This window comes from Carassius carassius, chromosome 31 (genome assembly GCF_963082965.1).
Source record: "Carassius carassius chromosome 31, fCarCar2.1, whole genome shotgun sequence".
Classification (NCBI taxonomy): domain Eukaryota; kingdom Metazoa; phylum Chordata; class Actinopteri; order Cypriniformes; family Cyprinidae; genus Carassius; species Carassius carassius.
The window spans coordinates 27,751,224-27,772,968 of record NC_081785.1 but is presented as its reverse complement, the minus strand read 5'-3'; the positions used below and the strand labels follow the sequence as shown (position 1 = coordinate 27,772,968).

The 21,745-nt window shown below is 41.1% G+C and overlaps 1 protein-coding gene across 2 annotated transcripts in view; it reads left to right on the top strand.

Moving 5' to 3' along the window:
* LOC132111829 (myelin transcription factor 1-like protein) overlaps positions 1-21,745 on the top strand; it is a 146,569-nt gene that overhangs the window by 48,888 nt on the left and 75,936 nt on the right. The window contains exons 3-5 of one of the 2 annotated variants that reach the window (XM_059519449.1): positions 1,680-1,790; positions 2,987-3,035; positions 3,194-3,227. In XM_059519449.1, the coding sequence (XP_059375432.1) occupies positions 2,987-3,035; positions 3,194-3,227 (83 nt within the window). In that variant the 5' untranslated portion in view covers positions 1,680-1,790. The remainder of the gene's footprint in view (positions 1-1,679; positions 1,791-2,986; positions 3,036-3,193; positions 3,228-21,745) is intronic. The other variant, XM_059519450.1, reaches the window with a different exon arrangement.

The window sequence follows — 21,745 nt, the reverse complement described above, 5'->3', positions numbered from 1 at the left end:
AAGGGTGCGTTCAGTTGATCAAAAGTGACTCTTTAATTAATTATTTTATTTGAAAAAAAAAATCTATTTAAATCAAGAGCTTCATTTTTTTTCGGATAAAATCCTGTGTGTGTGTGTGTGTGTGTTTAGAGGGCTTTGACAGAGAAGCACTGGCAGAGAGCCCTGCAGCTCTGATATTAAGCGTGCTATCAGGCTCCCGGAGGGGCCCTTCATTGTCCCACCACACTCCACTGCAGCACTGCTAACACATCATTTGTTAGCACCTGCTTCACTGGTTTTAATTAGTGTCTCTGAATGCAGCCGCACAACAGAGGCTTGAAAAAATCAAACGCCACTGCTCCAAATTTGTTTGTATCAGCTCCAGTTTCACCACACAAGTTCCTGGCTTCACACAGCCAAACACACAAGAGCTGTTTGAGTTCCTCATCTTCCCTCAAAATATTTTCGCTGTCAGTATAAGACTGTTTGCTCCACAACCTGGCAAATGACATGTTTTGCAGCAAACACAATGAAGAAGTTGTATTTAAGGCGAGACACTGCAGGTGAATAGGGCAAAAAAAAAAAAAATAATAGTTATCACCTTACTTACACAGTTGATTGGTTACATTGATTATTGCAAACATTTTTTGTATTACAAGTTTTCAAAAATGTTATGTTTAAATATGCAAATGAGGCATTATTTAATGAAATATGTGCTAATTTGCATAAATGTCTAGTACAAAAATCTGAACACTAGATGAAGTCAGTTTCAAAATTTTTGTTTAATTTTTTTGACATATTAGAGTCAAATGTTTTTACAGAGGGAATTCTGGTTATCTTTTTTTGTCACTCCATAATTCAGAAAATACTTTGAAGAGCCAGAAAACAATATATTTTCACAATTTTGGGGGGAATAAAATGTTGTATATAATCAAGGAAAATATATATGAACAAATCCCTCTGTAAAAACCTTCAGAATATAGACAGGAATAAAAATGTCAAGTTTGGTGTGTGTACGTGCTACTGAAGTGGAGATTTATGGCTCAGTGTTGAAGAAAAAACTCATTTTGAGAAAACGGGCTTTACAAATATGTATTGTAATTGAAATCTATTGACACAAACAGATAAAGTGCTGTAAAAGAAACACTTAACAGTGTATTTTGGATGCTTTCCTTCCACTAGTTTGAAAAAGCACTTTATGAAAAACCAAAAAGCCCAAAATCTCAAAATTGACAGGTGCTTGAAAAAACAGTGTTTTTGCCTGCAGTGTCTCACCTTAATGTGCCTATCCCTGCTGGTGTCGAAAATGTAACATGAGACAGCAACTGCGTGTGATTTGTGAACATGTGGTCTATAATAATTTTGACTGGAAAAGCAGAATGAACTTGAAATAAAAGCAGTTCCTCTGTCTCAACTGCGGTTTATTTCTCTTTAAAACAGAACTGGCCAAGGCAGAATTAGCCGAATCTGTTGTATTCTATATGTAGTGGGGAAATATAGCTAATGAGCTAAAGAAAAGTCACATTTTACAATTCACAATTTTTTTCAGTTGTTTATGGTAACTTGAAGGTTAGAGTGAGAAATGTCTGTGGGGAAGATATTAAAACTGCTACGCCGCTGCACATTTCCCAGTGTAAATGTGAGTTGCATGCTTATTTATGTCTATAGTTACAGGTTTATATCTTTTTTTCATGTTTCAGAAAATGAAATTGGAGGAGGTGTAGTTACCTCTTATCAGTTGTCTAACAGAGAGGGCCGTGGGGCAAACAGAGGTCTGAACCAAAGAGCAATTACAACGGCAATTACATCATGTACCACTTCACACATCTGTCTTTTTTTCTGTCACAGTCAACTGTGGATTTTCTGCTACTAGCAGACTTGAACATGCCCCTCATCTGCCATTGGTTGGATAAACAGATAGTGCCGCCCTTCACTCATGCCATTGGTTGAGCCACTGCTGCTGTTTTGAGCTGATCTGGATACAAACAGATCAAAGTTTTGGTGCCACAGCACTGTTACAATTTTCATGAAGACAGCTTTCAAATGACTTATTTTGCACATCAAGCTATCCACCTTACTTTAATGTAAGCCATTTGTAAATGGAATATTTCCGGCTTCCATTATTTTACTTGTACAAAAATAGTCCATTCTGCTTCTTGATGTTGCAGACTGGTATTGAGTATAATTTTATTAGAATTTATTATCATAATCATAAATTCTCTGGATTGTAAATAGTTTTAACATTTACTGGGCTTTGTTATTATTCTAGTTATCTATAGCAACTAATGAATCTGAAATTTCCCACATTCACCGAAAAAAGGAATGCTAAATAAATTGGACATGAGTATCCCGTTTTGTTGGAATGGTCCACTCAAAAAATTAAATGTGTTGAAAAAATCTGTACCCTCAGACCATCTAGGATGTAGATGAGTTTGTTTCTTCATCAGATTTGGAGAAATGTAGCATTGCATCACTATGTGTATGTAACCCCTCTCTCCCGGGTCCTCGCTGCCACACCTAGTTCTTGTTCCTTGTTCTTGTTCTTGTTGGGTGGATATTGATGTGAGAGACAACACTTGATGGACTTTTTCACTTGAGGAAACATTATTATGGATTGAGGACTCACATTTTGGCAGGAATTGATGGTTTAAAGTTAAAATTTAGTTAAAAAAAGTTCAACCTTAATGGATTTGTTTCTTACAAACACATACCTTTTCAAGTCACAAGATGTTAATTGTTGGACTGGAGTGCTGTGGATTACTTGTGGATTATTGTGATGTTTTTATCAGCTGTTGGGACTCTCATTCTGACGGCACCCATTCACCGCAGAGCATCCAGTGCTGAGACACTGATGCAATGCTACATTTCTGATGCAGTTTTCATTTCTGGGAGAACTGTTCGTTTTAGTATTTTAAAATAAAAACCCATTTCACAGTTATAAAAATAGGCTCACATTACAAATAAAAGGGTTTATTAAAACATGGATTGTTTTTGTGGCTCTCCGCAGATGGAGGTGGATGTAGCAGATGAAAAGCACCATCGCACACGCTCAAAAGGTATTCTCCTTCCATCACTTACACATAACACACAGATGTAATGTGGCGATACAGTCAGACTGGTCTTTTATTTGAGGGGTAATCTAATCTTCCTCTGCCCTTCCAACTGACCTCCCACGTTCTCTGTCTTCTGTCTCTCTCTCTGTGCTTCTTCACAGTTCCCCTGGAGCCAGCCATACAAAAGTTGTTCAGGTCAGTGTTTTCACAGATTGAATCACACACACACACACACACACACACACACACACACACACACACAGACATAAACCCGCAGGCTGGCAAAGAGGTCTTTACCTGGATAATAGCTGCCAATAAGCAGTGTTGTGATCACGCTTTCCTCTTCTGCTGTTTTCCTTCCATCTGTCAAATCCATTTGGGTGATGATAGTATAGTCACTTTGCTAAGCTGCAACTATTTCAATGTACAATGACATATGGCTAATTTCTGTCAGAACCAAGTAATACAACAATTTCCAATACACACTTCCAAACCTGAAGGTTGTTCTAGACTAATGTGACACTCTACAGCATTTTCCCAAAATGGTGCGAGAACTCTACACTTCTAGTTATCATACATTAACATTAACAAATATACTGGATGCATATTGCCTACTATTATTTGTTTATAGAGCTAAAAAATGCTAGAATTGGAAAGCATCTTTTTGCAATAAATCATGAGTGGGTCTTCTTTGTAGGAGAAGAACTTCTTCACACACTTGGCATCCTAAAAACAATATGGTTCAACCTCAGTATTTGGACCAGGACATTCTTGCAGATATGCTTTCAAAATGACTCGGATGACTTTGCTCTTTATACTGTGAACACTCTGAATTCTTTAACCAGTTCATTTGTTCTGGTTATCATAGTTCAAGTGAGTTGAGCTTTGGTGATAGCAAGACTAAGGTCATGGGTTTGATTTCCAGGGAATGCATGAACTGATACAACTGAATTAAATTGAACTGAACTGAATTATTTGCTTTGTAATAAACTATCTGTCAAATCATAAATGCATTAAATGCAAATGCATCACACACTGAAAAAAAAGTGAATTTTTATATCAAGCTACTCAAAAATCATGGTTTCCGGTTTAAATCTGTTAATTTCAGTTTGTCTATAAGTGGGTTTTATTGTGGGTTTTGTTCATTTTTCTGGTGTAGTTTTTTTGGTTGTTGTTAGTACCTAATTGAAAACAGAATGCATATTTTACACTGCAATAATCATTAAAGACTTTCAAAGCTGACCTTAATTATTTTAAGTAAACTACATTAAACATTGACTAATTAAATGTTTTTATTATTATTATTATTATTTTAAGTAAAAATTTGACTTTTCTATTATAGCAAATTGAAGTTTATGAAATATTACATTGACCAACATTAATTTCTCAATTAATACAAGCTCATAAAATACTGATGCATTTCATGATTTCATACAGTAAATGTGTGTTTCTCCAAGTAAATATCTTTTAAGTGATACAAAGTACATTTCAAAAGGACTTTTTAGGTATTTAGTAAGCATATTTCTGTGCATTTCAGTCCTATTTACATATTTATAGTCCAAAATGCTTTTCAAGCTCATAATTTACCAGCTGGAAGGATGACATACTTGTCCAGCATTTTAAGATGAGTATTTGTGTCTTTGTGCCAACTGCAAACACGGCCAGCAAACAATCTCCATCTCTGAATGGACATCTGTTGATAGATTTTTGTCTGACAGCTTTATATGTTTGGCCTAAAAATTTAACTAAAAAACATTCGGACACCTGCATGCAACAAATAATGGCAGGAAGCTTTCATTGTATATGTAACGATAAAAACTCCATGATCACGGGAAGAAGGAGGCGGGAACTGGCGGACAATCAAATCAAGACTTTAATAATCAAAATAAATACAAAACAGCGCGTCAGCCCCTCACGGACGACTGACACGCACAAATAAAAAGCAAACACAACTAAAACCCAGGCCTGGTCCTCTCTCGTCCGTCACTGTCGTCGCTCCGGTTTTATATCCCTCCATAGCGTCCATGGCGGCACACTTCCTCGCCTGCTCGATATATCCCTCCATCTCCTCTGTGGGACTCGAGACCGGTGGGTCGAGCAGGTGTCGCTCATTTCCAAACACTCCACCGGCCTCGCTCCTGTTCCCACCTCTCTCGGCCACGCCCCACTCACAGTATAAATAAAATATATTTACATTTTTAGCTTTTCTTAGTTTTAGTGTCTAAATTTCTTAATTATTGGAAAGGGTAAAGAATCAACAGGATTTTCATAACTGATCTTCAATGGCCCTTGTCTGAATCACACCTGACTTCAGCATCTGACAGCTAGTTTGATGGTCACTGGACATTTGATGGTCAGCTGGTTCTGTGCTGTATTGATTGGCATATTGGAGAAGAAAGCCTGGGAATGAAAGGTAGGGAAAAATGGAGGTGAAGATAGCATTACTGTGCACCCGCTCCCTCTCTTTGATGTCACCTCCACCAGCAGCTTAAAGCAGATAATTAAAGATAAACAAAACAATCGTTCAATCATTACTATCAGTCTCTCTCTCTCTCACTTTCTCTCTCCCTCTGTTCCTCTATCTTTCTCTTTCACGCTTCAGATAATTTCTTCTTGAGCTGGTGGCTTCTCATTTGCATGGTTATCAAAGTGTTTTGACTATCCAACGCGAGCTGCAGTGCTAAGGTGGGATCATTAATATGTTAATTAGTCCTTTTGACACTTTGCTTAAGCATGTGTACAATGTGCCCCTCATCCGTGACTTCAGTCACATACTCACTGAATGTGCGCACACTCCATTAATCCATTCGCCTCTGTTTTATGGCCAATATAAATACTTACACACACACACACACACAAACACAAAAACTTTCAGTCTACAAAATAATATTGTAATTAGCCTAATACTGTATTGCTTATGCATTTATGATTTAGATCTTTTTGTTGGAGAGTAGCTAACTAAAAGCAGTGACACTATTACCTTAAAGGGATAGTCAAAAACAAAGATTTCATGTTAATCTGTTGTTCGTTCCTGAACCAGACTTCACTTGAGACCACCAACCAACACAATGATCCCCTTTAACATTTAACATTTCGTATCTTAGACATTTGTGCCATACTTCCACTTGTGGCAAGCAGCTATAAAATGAGCCATTAAAACATGTAACACACATTTGACAAAAGCTTGCAGTGATCTAAACTCTCAGACCGCCTACTCAGATTCAAGTTACTCGTTTCTCTTCCCCCGCACTCAGTTTACTCCTGGCTGAATGACTGACACGGCTTTGCTCTTGTAGCAGGCAATCAGCGCAGCCATTTGAGGTGGCTGTGGAATTACAGGAGCCTGCAGACAAACGGCTCGTCTAGCAGACCTTTGGCTCTGTGAGAAGATGAACGAGCAACCGATCTAAACTGAGAGGTGGGGGTGCTGACAGGAACAGGTAGTCATCATGAGGGAGATTAGTCACACCCTCCTGCCTGGCCCGACCCCAAAACCCACCTCATGTACCTCATGAGATCAGACATGCAATTATGCAGGTGCTGTGTAACCATGGCGACACAAAAGTCTCCAGTAATTGTGTGTAAAATGATTTGCTTTCCTTCTAGATTCATATCTGCAAGTATATTCTGTAGAAGCAACACAGCGTTTATACAAACCTTGCACTTATGGGTGAATTTCATGAAATGTGTCCAGGTAATATTTCATGCTGAAATCAAAAAATATATATATATATATATATATATATATATATATATATATATATATATATATATATATATTTAACAATAGAGTTAAAACATAGTATTACACTAATTAAAATAATTACAAAAGAAGTAACATTGTGTAACGACTGGGGTGAAAGAGTGGCAGGAAGCAAGTGCGAGGTAAAGGTAATTTAATGAAGGCAATGAAACAATACAATACTGGGACACAAATAACGCTGAGAGGAATGCACAGTCCAAGATGGTGGTGATGAATGACGAATCCGGAAGGCGGAGGTGAGTTTGTAGCAGTAGAGGGTGACACAGGAACTGAGGGGAAGCGAGCCGAAGGTAAGTGGTGTTGCTTGGTCGTGGGTTGCGTAGAGTGGATGGGGTTCCGGGGAAACACGGACATCCAATGCAGAAACACACAAGAAAGCAAAGCACAGGTCACAAACATGAAACAACGCTCTCACGAACACAAGACGCTAGACAAGCCAATATATAGGGATGAGTAATGAGTGACAGCTGTTGCTGATGACAATTAACAGAGACGCCCACAAACTAATCAGTGCTGACGCGTAACACAGAGATTTCACCCACAAAGTGCAAAACCCAGAGATCACGGTTTACCTGTAACTGTGACAGTACCCCCCCCTCTAAGAACGCCTCCTGGAGTTCCCAGAAGGGCCTACCTGCTGATTGTAATCATCAATAAGGGAGTGATCCAGTATGTCCCTAGCAGGTACCCAACTCCTCTCCTCCGGACCGTAACCTTCCCAGTCCACCAAGTACTGGAATCCTCGTCCCCTCCGTCTGGAGTCCAGAATACGATTTACCGAATAGGTCGGTTCCCCATCTACAAGACGCCTCCGGATGAGGGAGTGCACTAAGGCCAAGGCCGATCGCCACCGGTCAAAGCCTCCCGTTTACGTCGTGGGTCAAAAAGTTTGGCTTTCTACGAACAATATTCCTCTCCGTTCCGTTTCGAACAAATTAGCTCCCAAATTCATTGGCCCGTTTACTATCACCAAATCATTAGTCCGGTGACAGTCCACCTCAAACTACCTCCAGCATACAGGAGGATACATCCCGCCTTCCATGTGTCCAAAATTAAACCCGTGTTTTATTCACGTATTAATCCGCCTACCCGGTTCCCCCGCCGCCGCGGGTTTAATTTTGGACACATGGAAGGCGGGATGTATCCTCCTGTATGCTGGAGGTAGTTTGAGGTGGACTGTCACCGGACTAATGATCTTGGTGATAGTAAACGGGCCAATGAATTTGGGAGCTAATTTGTTCGAAACGGAACGGAGAGGAATATTGTTCATAGAAAGCCACACTTTTTGACCCACGACGTAAACGGGAGGCTTTGACCGGTGGCAATCGGCCTTGGCCTTAGTGCACTCCCTCATCCGGAGCAGAGTCTCGCGGGCTCTGGTCCAGGTGTGGTGGCACCTCTGGACAAATGCGTGAGCGGAAGGGACCGCGACTTCAGATTCCAGACTAGGAAAAGCTGGTGGCTGGTAACCTAAGCTGCACTGAAACGGAGAGAGGCCCGTGGCTGACACTGGTAACGAATTGTGAGCGTACTCCACCATAGAGAGTTGTTGGCTCCAGGAAGAAGGATTCTTGGAGACCAAACATCGCAACGTTCTCTCTAAATCTTGGTTGGCTCGCTCAGACTGCCCGTTACTCTGGGGATGATAACCCGAAGACAGGCTAACCATCGCTCCTAGCAACTTATAGCAACTCCTAGCAAAATCTTTCCAAAATTTGGATATGAATTGGGATCCCCTGTCAGAAACCACGTCTACCGGGAGGCCATGTAACCGAAAGACGTGATCTAGGACAGTGACCGCTGTCTCCTTGGCTGTCGGTAATTTGGGCAAGGGAATGAAATGTGCCGCCTTCGAGAACCGGTCCACTACGTTCAAAATGGCCGTCATGCCATTAGAGGGTGGGAGGGCGGTAACAAAATCTAGTGCGATATGTGACCAGGGTCTCGAAGGGACAGACAGCGGTTGAAGAAGCCCATCGGGAGGCCGCTTAGACGACTTACCACTGGCGCAAACTGAGCAAGCCAAAACAAAATCGTGGACGTCACGAGCCATAAGTGGCCACCAGAATCGTTGTTTAACTAACCCCTTGGTTCGGCTTATTCCTGGATGACAAGCAACGTTAGAGCAGTGACTCCACTGAATAACTTTTAAAAACCGTAACTCTTCTGGCACAAATAAACGATTCGGTGGGCAATTGGGTGGAGACGTTACCCCTTCTAAGGCCGTCTTGACCTTCGATTCAATCTCCCATATGAGTGCTGAGATGACTATTTTCTCAGGTAAATTACATTCTGGAGTCACCGTGCGGGCGGAGGGATCAAAAAGATGTGACAAAGAATCGGGTTTGACATTTTTGGAACCCGGGTGGTATGACAGAGTAAAGTCAAAATGACCGAAAAAAAGTGCACACCGAGCCTGCCTGGAATTGAGTCTTTTGGCAGTTCTAATGTACTCTAAATAATTGTGATCGGTCCAAATGATGAAAGGTACCCCTGAACCTTCCAACCAGTGGCGCCACTCCTCTAAAGCTAATTTGATGGCCAACAATTCTCTGTTACCAATGTCATAATTGCGTTCAGCAGGAGATAACCGATGAGAGAAAAACGCGCAGGGATGCATCTTATCGTCCGAGGCAGCACGTTGGGAAATAACTGCTCCTACCCCCACCTCTGATGGGTCGACCTTCACCACGAACTGCCGTGTGGGATCAGGGGCTACAAGGATGGGAGCCGAAACGAAGCGGCTCTTGAGGTTGGTAAATGCAGTTTCGGCTGCATCCGACCACCTGAATGGAGTACTGGGGGAGGTCAAGGCCGTCAGAGGTGAGACTAGTTGGCTGAAATTACGAATGAAACGTCGATAGAAATTGGCGAACCCCAGAAACCGCTGTAGGGCCTTACGGGAATCTGGAGATGGCCAATCTATCACAACCTTAACCTTGTCAGGATCCATACGTATTCCCCCCCAGGAAGGGGACAGTGTCACAGTGTCTGGGTTGTGTCCCTGGGTTTCCACTAGATGTCCCCCTTTCTCACAGTGTCTGTCACCTTATCACTTCCTGTTCCCTTATTTGGTCACCTTCCTCCTTGTTAGTATTGATTGTTCCCCACCTGTCTCCTGTTCCCTCATTATCCTTCTGTGTATTTATACCCGGTCTGTCTGAGTCTGTGTTACGGAGTCCTTGTTTAATGTCCTATAGTTATTCATGTCCGTCGCTTCTTGCCTTGCTTTGCCTTGTCTTCGTGTCTTGTTTATGTTTGATATTCTGGTTTTGACCCTGCCTGGACTGTTTACCCCTTTGGATTACCCTTTAATAAATGACTTACCTGCAATTGGTTCTATCTCCGTGCCTCATTGGATCCCTGCCGTGACAGAAGGACTCCGTCACACTAGGAACCAGCGGTATGTCATTTTTCCGTTCCCCAGCCAAGATGGCGGAGCGGCGAACCAAGTACCTTCGGTTGATCGCCCTCCGCCAAGAGGGCAATGAAGTGGGTGCCCTGGCTCAGGTGTTCTGGTCCCTGGCCGAGGGCATGGGCTACAACGATGCGGCCCTCAAGGACTATTTCAATGGCGGGCTGGATGATCCAGTGTCTCATGAGGAGATGGCGCAGTTAGAGACACTGGAATTCTGGGAATTCGTGCGCTACCTGCAGCATCGGCTTCGGTGGGATGACCCAGCCACTTCGGTCTCTTCCGGCGGGGTGGTCGTCAGCCCAGCACCACTGCCCAGGATGGCAACCAGCCAAGCGCCACAACCCAAGATGGCCACCAGTCCAGCACCACTGCCCAGGATGGCTAACAGCCAAACATAAGATGGCCGCTAACCCAGCGCCAATGCCCAAATTGGCCACTTTTCCAGCGCCACAGCCCAAGATGGCCGCCAGCCCAGCGCCAATGCCCAAATTGGCCACCGGTTCAGCGCCACAGCCCAAATTGGCCACCGGTCCAGCACCACAGTACAAGGTGGCCGCTAACCCAGCGCCAATGCCCAAATTGGCCACCGTTCCAGCACCACAGCCCAAGATGGCCGCCAGCCCAGCGCCAATGCCCAAATTGGCCACCGGTTCAGCTCCACAACCCAAGATGGCCGTAAGCCTAGCGCCACAGCACCAGATGGCCGTCAGCCTAGCCTCACAGCACAAGATGGCCGTCAGCCAAGCGCCACAGCACAAGATGGCCGCTAACCCAGCGCCAATGCCCAGATTGGCCACCGGTCCAGCGCCACAGTACAGGATGGCCGCCAGCCCAGCGCCAATGCCCAAATTGGCCACCGGTTCAGCGCCACAGTACAAGATGGCCGCCAGCCCAGCACCACAGTACAAGAGGGCCGCCTGTCCAGAGTCATGGCCCAAGATGGCTGCTTGCCCAGCGCCGTTGCACAGGATGAGAGTCTCAGTTGACCCTCCGGAGTCGAGTCAGGTGCCAGTTGACCCTCCGGAGTCGAGTCAGGTGCCAGTTGACCCTCCGGAGACGAGTCAGGTGCCAATTGACCCTCCGGAATCGAGTCAGGTGCCAGTGAACTCTCCAGAGTCGAGTCAGGTGCCAGTGAACTCTCCAGAGTCGAGTCAGGTGCCAGTGAACTCTCCAGAGTCGGGGCTAGTCACCGCTGATCCTCCAGAGACTAGGCTAGTCACCGCTGATCCTCCAGAGTCAGGGCTAGTCACCGCTGATCCTCCAGAGTCAGGGCTAGTCACCGCTGATCCTCCAGAGTCAGGGCTAGTCACCGCTGATCCTCCAGAGTCAGGGCTAGTCACCGCTGATCCTCCAGAGTCAGGGCTAGTCACCGCTGATCCTCCTGAGTCAGGGCTAGTCACCACGGATCCTCCAGAGACTAGGCTGGTCACCGTTGACCTTTCAGAGTCAAGTCAAGTCACCGGTGATCTTCAAGGACTGAGTCAAGTCACCGGTGATCTTCAAGGACTGAGTCAAGTCACCGGTGGTCTTCAAGGACTGAGTCAAGTCACCGGTGGTCTTCAAGGACTGAGTCAAGTCACCGGTGGTCTTCAAGGACTGAGTCAAGTCACCGGTGGTCTTCAAGGACTGAGTCAAGTCACCTCTGATCTTCATGAACAAAGGCAAGTCACCATTGATCTTCATGAGCAAATGCAAGTCACCAATGATCTTCATGAGCAGTGTCAGGCCAGCACCAATCTTCTGGAGTCCAGTAAGGACACCAGGGGATTACCAGAGTTTTGTTGTCCCATTGATCCAGCCGCACGGAGGTCTGCTCCGCCTTGGGGGGCTCTGGTCCTGACCACATGGCTGTGGTGGTCTTCTGCTCCGCCCTGGGGGGCGCTTGCCCTGACTACACGGTTGTGGTGGTCTTCCGCTCCGCCCTGGGGGACTCTGGCGTCGACCACGAGGACGTGGTGGTCCTCTGCTCCGCCCTGGGGGGCTTCTGCTCTGACCACACGGACATGGTGGTCTTCTGCTCCGCCCTGGGGGGCGCTTGCCCTGACTACACGGTTGTGGTGGTCTTCCGCTCCGCCCTGGAGGGCTCTGGCCTTGACCACAAGGGTGTGGTGGTCTTCTGCTCCGCCCTGGGGGGCTTCATGTTGTTTTTTTTCCTTTGGTTTTTGTGTTAACGTCTGTCCCTGTTCCTTTCTGTTAGTCTGGCCCTCCGTCCCTCCCCCTGAACCTCCTCCTGTCCTCCTCCCTCCTGGTCTTTCTGTGTTGTGTTTACATTCTAGTGCCTGTTCCCCATGTTTTTCTTTTCTGGCCCTCCGTCCCTCCCCCTGAGCCTCCACCTGTCCGCCTCCCTCCTGGTCTCTGTTTTGTGTCTGTCGTGGAGCGTCTGGGAGCCGCTCCGTAGAGGGGGGGTACTGTCACAGTGTCTGGGTTGTGTCCCTGGGTTTCCACTAGATGTCCCCCTTTCTCACAGTGTCTGTCACCTTATCACTTCCTGTTCCCTTATTTGGTCACCTTCCTCCTTGTTAGTATTGATTGTTCCCCACCTGTCTCCTGTTCCCTCATTATCCTTCTGTGTATTTATACCCGGTCTGTCTGAGTCTGTGTTACGGAGTCCTTGTTTAATGTCCTATAGTTATTCATGTCCGTCGCTTCTTGCCTTGCTTTGCCTTGTCTTCGTGTCTTGTTTTATGTTTGATATTCTGGTTTTGACCCTGCCTGGACTGTTTACCCCTTTGGATTACCCTTTAATAAATGACTTACCTGCAATTGGTTCTATCTCCGTGCCTCATTGGATCCCTGCCGTGACAGACAGACTGTGCATGGAATACGCATTTCTCCTCCTTGACAAAAAGCCCATTCTCGAGTAATCTCTGGAGCACTCGTCTGACGTGTTGAACATGTTCCTGGAGAGATTAAGAAAAAATCAGTATGTCATCCAGGTAAACATATATAAACTGATCTACCATATCTCTCAACACGTCATTAACGAGTGCCTGGAAAACTCCTGGCGAGTTGGAGAGCCCGAACGGCATCACCAAATATTCAAAGTGCCCTCTAGGGGTGTTAAAGGCGGTTTTCCATTCATCCCCCTTCCTGATGAGGACCAAATGATAAGCGATACGTAAATCCAGTTTTGTGAATACGGATGCTCCCTGTAACCTCTCAAAAGCTGAAGACATCAATGGTAACAGATAGGTGTTCTTTATCGTGATGTTGTTCAGCTCTCGGTAGTCAATACAAGGTCGCAAAGAACCATCCTTCTTACCCACAAAAAATAATTCCGCCCCCGCTGGAGAAGAGGAAGGGCGGATGAACCTCGATGCCAAGGAATCAGAAATGTATTTCTCCATGGCCTCCCTCTCCGGAATAGAAAGAGAGTAAAGCTTGCGTTTAGGCGGAGACTTACCTGGCACTAAATCTATAGCACAGTCGTAGGGACAATGCGGAGGAAGAGAAGCAGAACGGGACTTACTGAACACCTCACATTGTAACATTGCATTGGTACCATAAAGCAATAAAACTGTATGTATTTTTATTTGATTTTATTATTATTATTATTATGAATTCATTAATTTGTTTGCTTAAATGTCATGAACATAATGTCACAATGCAGAAACAAAGAATAAAGACAGGCACACACTTTTTTGGGGGGGGGGGGGGTTGAAATGTCAGGGACAGGACAGGGATTGGGATTGGGATTAGGTTTAGGGTTTGATCTGAGCAGCTGACATGACAATCACAAATCTTCTGTCTGGACTGTTTGATGAAGATGCGGCAAGATGACAACACACCAACACACAAGACTGAAACACATTATTCAGCGTTGACGGAGACCTCGTGCTAATGCACTCACACACATGCAAATAACTACAGCATTATGTAACATCAATGTTTTGAGTGACATTTAGTATCTGGGTTGCGCAAGATGCTCCATAAAAAAAATCATGAGCAAATCTGTGAACGCTGAATAATTCATGTGGGGAGAGGTAAAAACAAAGCACGACTGTTATTATTTGTTAATAAGATGCTGGAGCTAATGAGGATGCTGTTTAAAGCCTGCCTCTTTTTTTTAGGCATTCTATCAGACAGCTGAGAGTTGACTTTACAGACTTCTTTATGTTTTTTGGAGCGCTGTTCCAAACCCTAGACAGATGTCTACCTAGACAGTATATTAAGGCATCATGGGCAGTAAGATGTGAGGTCTTCCTTCTTGATATATTTGTCTATTACTCATAATGCAGCCATTTCCTGATGTTTGGAAGATGATGCAACAATGCAATGCAAAAAAAAAAAAAAAAACCTTTTTAAAAACTTTTACTAAAAAGAGTACTTTTGGAACAGATTTCAGGTTCCAGTGCACTTGAGCTGATGCCTTACAAGGTAGCAGTATATGTAGACAACAGAGCAGCCCACTAGGCTTTGTAACTGAGCTTTAGTGTTTTATTACCAAACCAAAACCAATCACATCTTTACATTTACATCTTTTATGTAGCCGTGGCTCTTTGAACAACGGAGTGTCACCCCATATTACAAATGTCCCAGTATACTGTCATTTATGGTTCATCTGCTGTTCATATGTAAACTAGCCAATGATGGATTGATATTCAACCAAACTGCCTGAATGCAAAGTAATTATGGGTACAGTAATTAGATTATTTTTATTGCTTATATAGTGTGTGCCAGCAATGCGCTGGTGAAATGGATAAGCAGAGCAAAACCAGATTAGGGCTGAATAATGTGCATGGCTGAATAACTGCATAAATACTCTGTTGCTGTTGTATTGATGTAAGGCAGATATGGGTGTGAGAAATCAGCTTTCTTATGCACACACAGCTTTCTGTGCAGATTGTATTGGTCGAGGTATTGACTGTTGTTGGAAAGGTCATTTATCCTGTATAACAGTTGCAATTAATATTTGGACTTAATACAATGGTAATACCGTGTGTTTTGGACATATACCACCAAGGTAGCACCATGGTATGCAAATAACTTTTGAGAACAATGTAAATAGCGGATAAGCACTTCTATAACTACTTATTACAGTAATAGGGTAATAACAATGTACTAACCCGGAACCTGACCATTAACCTAAACTTTTTTTTTTTGGTAAACAAAGTTTATTGGAGTGCATTTTACAAGAACATAGGCCTACTATTTCAGGTGTTATACTTGCCATTTCTGAAATTAAAACTCGCTTTTCATTATAGATATTATAGCATTTTTTTCTTCATTATAATTTCAGTTAATTGTAGTTCATTTTAATTTCCATTATAATTTTGTTAAAATGTTAGTAGTTTTTTTGTGTTATTTTTTATTTGTTTATTATCTCTATATATTTTCACATTTTTTATTATATTTTTTATTATTTTAGTATATCAAGTTTTACTAATTGAATATTATAACTTTTTTTCCTTGGCAACTAGCTGAAATAATATAAATTGTATCTCCTTTATTTCAATTTCAATTAACAATTGTTTATGGTTTTAGTTTTAGATTTTATTAATATTTCAAATAATTTTTTTTATATTTATATTTTCAGCTTTCCTTTACATTTTTGTTAAAGTGTTGGTAGTTTTGTTGTGTTTTTTATTATTATTTTATTGTTTTTAATGTTTATATAGATTTTACCTTTTTTTCAGTTTTAGTTTTTAGTTATTTTAGTTAAACTAAATGTTTTTTTTTATGTTAACATAAGTATAACTGTTTTTTGGTTTTCTTTTCTTATATATTTATTTGTTTGTTTGTTAATTATAATAGCCCTGAATTAAAGTCAGTGACTTGGGCCAGCATGTGCCCTGTTTGCTGGGTGCTCATGTGGGATGTTTGAGTTTAAGTCTAGTGGCTAATTGTTTTTCTGATGACCATTAGTGGTTGTTTTATTGCAGGTCATTCTTTTTTACCTGTTATTTAATTGTAGTTAATTTTGTTATTTCCCTCTTCATTCAATCGCTGCTCTTTTCTCCTAAAGAGCATGAATACATTAATTTCCATTGCTGCAGATGGACTGAAATAATTGTATTTTCTTGGCTCAATCACGTCGGGGAGCTGAAGTGGAGCATTTTCCTCCTCATTTGGATTCTGCGGACGGTTTCGGGGTTGTATTATTCATACCTTGACAGATAGCGTTGCTAAAAGCGTTGGCCAGGCTGGCAGGGCTGGATTTCAGGTGGACAGGCGGACAAACTGGTATGATAGCTGGGCGCTGGACCTTTCTAGATGTGACAGAAAGACAGAATAAGAGTGAAAGAGAGAGACTGGTCTTCCAAATGAAAGCTGGGAGCAAGTTGGACTGACGAGCTGGCTCATGGTCACCCAAGCCCTCAGTCTTAGCAATCTATCAATAGAGCTAGTCAAGCAGCACTGCCTGGTGAGGTACATTAATCACTCGCAGCCCCTCCTGTACTATCACAGCCCACCACTGCAAACCACATTTCCATATTTAATGGAGGCTTAATATGATTGAATGACTGCATGGAGGAACCCAAATTGCATAGGGAGGTCTACTAACAATAGACAGTGTGTGGTGTCTAATCAAGTGCTATTGTCAGATATCTGTAAAGGAGGTCTACTTCACATGAAGCCAAAATATTCCATACTTTCAAGGGAAGGCCACGTTGTACCTTTATATTCTTCATGGTAGTTGTGTATTCCGGGTTTCCTGCTCTTTTGGTGTTAGCTCTGTTACAAATAAAATAGTGAGCTTCATCATATTTATGTTGCATATAACATTTCCATCCATTTAGAATACACAGTTTTAACATAGACAAGCTTGTAAACTTAATGCGATGCGTATTTGTCAGTCATACATAAATGAAATTGGTAAGATTTCTAAATGAATGAATGAATGAATAATGCATGAATGTTGTGGAAACTACATTCATTCTGGTAAAAAGTATGAATATGGTTAAAATCGTGTTCCTGTAGCTCAAGTGGTAGAGCATTGTGTTAGCAAGCGCAAGGTTGGGGGTTCGAATCCCAGGAAACACATGTTAGGAAAAATTGTTAGCCTGAATACAATGTTAGTTGCTTTGGATAAAAGCGTCTACTAAATGCTTACATTTAATTTTAATTTAAAATATATGCATAACTTGCATATTTAAGATGCAATACATAATATCAAATTATTCATATTAATATCTTTACTCGATATTGAATAAATGGGTAATATGATATTAATTTACTCAAGTGGTTTTCAGGAACTGTGAATAAATTACAGAACAAATTACTGCAAATTATTATTATTATTATTAATAATAATAATAATAATAATAATAATAATAATAATAATAATAATAATAATAATAATGTGGCTATAATAAAATCTTCAACAAACAAAAAAGAGATTACCTTACATAAACTTTGATTAATATGTACATACAGTACCTATCAAACGTTAGGACACAATGCTATTTTTAATATTTTTGAAAGAAGTCTCATATGCTCGTCAAGCCTGCATTTATTTGATCAAAAATACAGAAAAGAATCCCCAGTAACATTTAGCAAGGATGTATTAAATTGATAAAATTGATAATAGTAAATACTTTTATTGTTATAAAAGGTTTAAGCAACTTTTTAATCATCAAACAATCCTGAGTATCACAGGTTATAAAATCAATTTTAAGCAGCAGAACTCTTTGTAACATTGATAATAAATCAGCATATTAGAATGATTTCTGAAGGATCATGTGATACTGAAGACTGGAGTAATGATGCTGAAAATACAGCTACACTTCACAGATTGTAATAATATTTCACAATATTAATGTTTTTTTTATTATTATTATTATGTATTTTTGATCAAATAAATTCAGACTTGATGAGCAAAAGAGACTTCTTTCAGAAAACATAAAATAATAATGATGTGTCCAAACTTTTGACCCAAGTAAAAATATATTAAAACATTTTTTTAAGTTGTAATAAATGAAAAGTTTAGGAATCATGTTTGTTTCAAGTGCTGTTTATTGGGGGCCTCCAAATATATAGAACCAGTCCTGATCACTCTTAACCTGATCACTCACTATTAAGTTTATTGTGTTTAAAATTATTTAATCCCAATGGATGGAAATTTCATATACATTTCAAAACAAATCTTAAATTTAGTTTTAAATATTAACTATGGTTCATGAACCCCAGGAGTTCATAATTTGAAGAAAATCAAATAATGATTTATTATTGAGCAGCCATGAGGCACCTACACCTTGTGTATGTGGAAATAAATGCAATTAAATCCACTTGTATCAAATTTGACTGCATACTTTTAAATAATACACTTTTACCTACATATAATATTATCATTGCTAAAAATGAGTACATACTGTATGGTTAAAAATAAGCAATTAATTTAATTAGAAAGGCCAGTATAGGTCCTTTACATCCAACCTGCTAGCAATCAAGTCATTTACTACAAGGAACAAGTTGATTTGGCTCAGCAGATTCTACAGCCAATGAGATTGCCTTTTCAACATTTAAATATTCCAGTTCAGTGTTTGCCGTGAGCAGATATTTCGGTTGCAGTGCGACATTTCCTCTGAAAGCCTCCATCTCCGCCAGGACCACCAGTCCAAATCTGTCATGGTATTATGCAGCAGCAGCAAATATATTGTCATTTCCATTAACATGCCATAACTATTAAGAAAGCTTTCATGATTTAAATAAATAACAACCGTGATTAATGAAAAAAAAAATAATAATAATAATAAATAAAATAAATACTTAAAAAAAATCACACTAAAAAATGTTGGTTGGGATCTGTGAATAACTTTTGAAAAGAGGTTGTTGTGCAGTCCTTGTGGATTCAAATTGGACCGCATGTTATGAACGCTCTTGGTGCTCACATACACCATCCCATGGGCTCTAGATAATATAAATACAAGTGTGTTTACAATGCTTTTGGGGGCCACATGTACACTGATGTATAACACAACATGAGATGTTTCCAGTGTGCAGTTGCAACTGTTTTCCAGTGCTGATACCCAAAGGAGACTAAATAGAATTCAGTTTTCTTTGAAAACCTCAGCTTTTCTATGCAGTCTTTATGCAGTTTTTTTGTGAAGAGCCAATGTGCTACGGTTCAAAGAGAGGTGAGTATGATAAAGTGATTTTAGATGCATTCGGACAGGTTGGTTGCTGAAAGAACCTTCATTGACCTTAACCATTCTCTGAAAGCCTTTTTAATGGTAGCGAAGCACTGATATGTATGCTCAGTACGAGAACACTTTATCCTCCTTTTGGCTTTTGTGTTTGAGTCATTTTGTAGCAGAGTTTTGTTAGACCTAATGTTATGGTTCTCTGAACCTCTCTGCCTCTCTCCATCCTCCAGTATTTCAATCACTCCTGCTGGCTTCCTCGTTGTCTGCCTGCCAAGATGGCAAATCCCACTTGGATTTGAGCTGGATATCACCATGGCGACGGCACTCTTGCCGCTCGAGCATATAGATCGCAGTGTAGTGGCACAGCGAGAGATGCTTTTATACCAGCAGTCAGAACATGCACGCATTTCACAAATCTTTCATTCTAATGTCCTGTCTCCATTCTCATCACATCAAACACGCAGAGCTATGCACATAATGCCAATGACAAGCTGCGGTTAATTACTAAGCATATGTCTTTAGGAAGCTCTTTGTAAGTTAGAGTCCTTCAGGTACAGTTCTCACTGTATCTCTTTTCACTATTATATATTGTGTGATCTCGATTTGGAGCTTCCCCTTCAGCAGCAAATCAATCAAAGGACTCTTAAAGGTGTAATCACTGCGCTGAGAAAACGACTGAAACGTTACACCACTAAAAAACAAAATTGTGTGTTATAGAATAATGCACATTGTATTCTTTGTTATATTTCAAAGAGCCTTATGTACATGTTTAAAGGGTTAATTCATCAAAAAATGAAAGTTATGTCATTAATGACTCACCCTCATGTCGTTCCAAAACCATAAGACCTCCGTTTATCTTCAGAACACAGTTTAAGATATTTTAGATTTAGTCCGAGAGCTCTCAGTCCCTCCATTGAAGCTGTGTGTACGGTATACTGTCCATGTCCCGAAAGGTGAGAAAAACATCTTCAAAGTAGTCCATGTGACATCAGAGGGTTAGTTAGAATTTATTGAAGCATCAAAAATACATTTTGGTCCAAAAATAACAAAACGTATTACTTTATTCAGTATTGTCTTCTCTTCTGGGTCTATCTGGGTGTATTTTTGGATGAACTAATCCTTTAATGTGCTTATTTTCAGGTTGCTTGGTGCAATAAACAATCTTTATTTGTCTTTTTCTTACCCAAGCCATATTATGATCATTTACTGTACACAAGTCTATGAATTTACTTAAAATTATAATTTTTTAGATTGACTTAGAATCATTAATCAAACTGAATCAAATCTTGTTGTGAATTGCACTGAATCAAACTGAATCACTGAATTTTCAAAAATTGTTCCTGAATCGAATTGAAAACTATGAATTGTGAATTGAAAAGATTCTCTTTCTATCTGAAGATTCACACCCCTACAAACTATACATCATCATTAGGGGTTGACTCAGACAAAAACTTCACCCTTTTACAGGAGAATTTGAGAGAACAAAATATATAGTTCTACCCACTAAGAAGCTGTTGATATTATGTTTAAAAAATACAAGGTGACTTTTTCTGAATTTTGTATTATAAGACTGTATCATACTTGAATAAACTCATACTTTTATGTGAGTACCATTTGCACTTTTATTCTCAAAAACATGTCCTTACAATGTATCTCACTCTCACAACAACAGGGTGTTTAGGATGTTGATGCAACATAGCAGTAGAGTAGAGTATATGTTTGTATATAGAGTTTGTTTTGCCAGCTGACTGTACGTTATGCCTTACATATCTGAGCACAGAATGATGGGATTGAATTGAGTCAATTATTCCTGACAGCCGTGTAATAAGAAATAAAACAGGATTCTGTCCTTCTCACATGTCATCCCACATTGACTGCATTTGTTAAAAACCATGAATACCTTGATGCAACATTCATTATAACTATGTCTGTTTAGTTCTCAGACTGTTCAATGCATCTTTGAAGGCCGCATGTGCAGCAAGGACTAAATTCCCCCTTATATGACTGACATGAATCTGATAAGACAGAGAGGTTATAACCCATCACAACACTAGCACACTCTGCCACCACCTTTCCCTCTTGCTGTCTGCCTGACAGCTCACACTAGGCCTGTGAGAAATAGCACCTGATTTATTTGGAAAGCCATTGGACAGGATGAGTGGCATTTTAATGTGCTTTTGCGATGTTTGGTCACAAGCACTATTGATGACACAGAGGAGTCATCCCTGGAGAGCCAGGATGCCTTGCGTGATGTCAGCCCTGCAAATGAGTTTCCGGTTGTGGTCTCCCAGATGAAATAGTGCCCTGTTGGAAGAGTCAGCCCAACAAACTTACATTCTAGAGAGATGGAACCTGCCAATCATCTAGAGACCTGACAGATGGACACTGGTTAATCTGCACCTGAGCTGTGCTGCATGTCAGTGTGACGAGGCTGGGTAAAATGTGC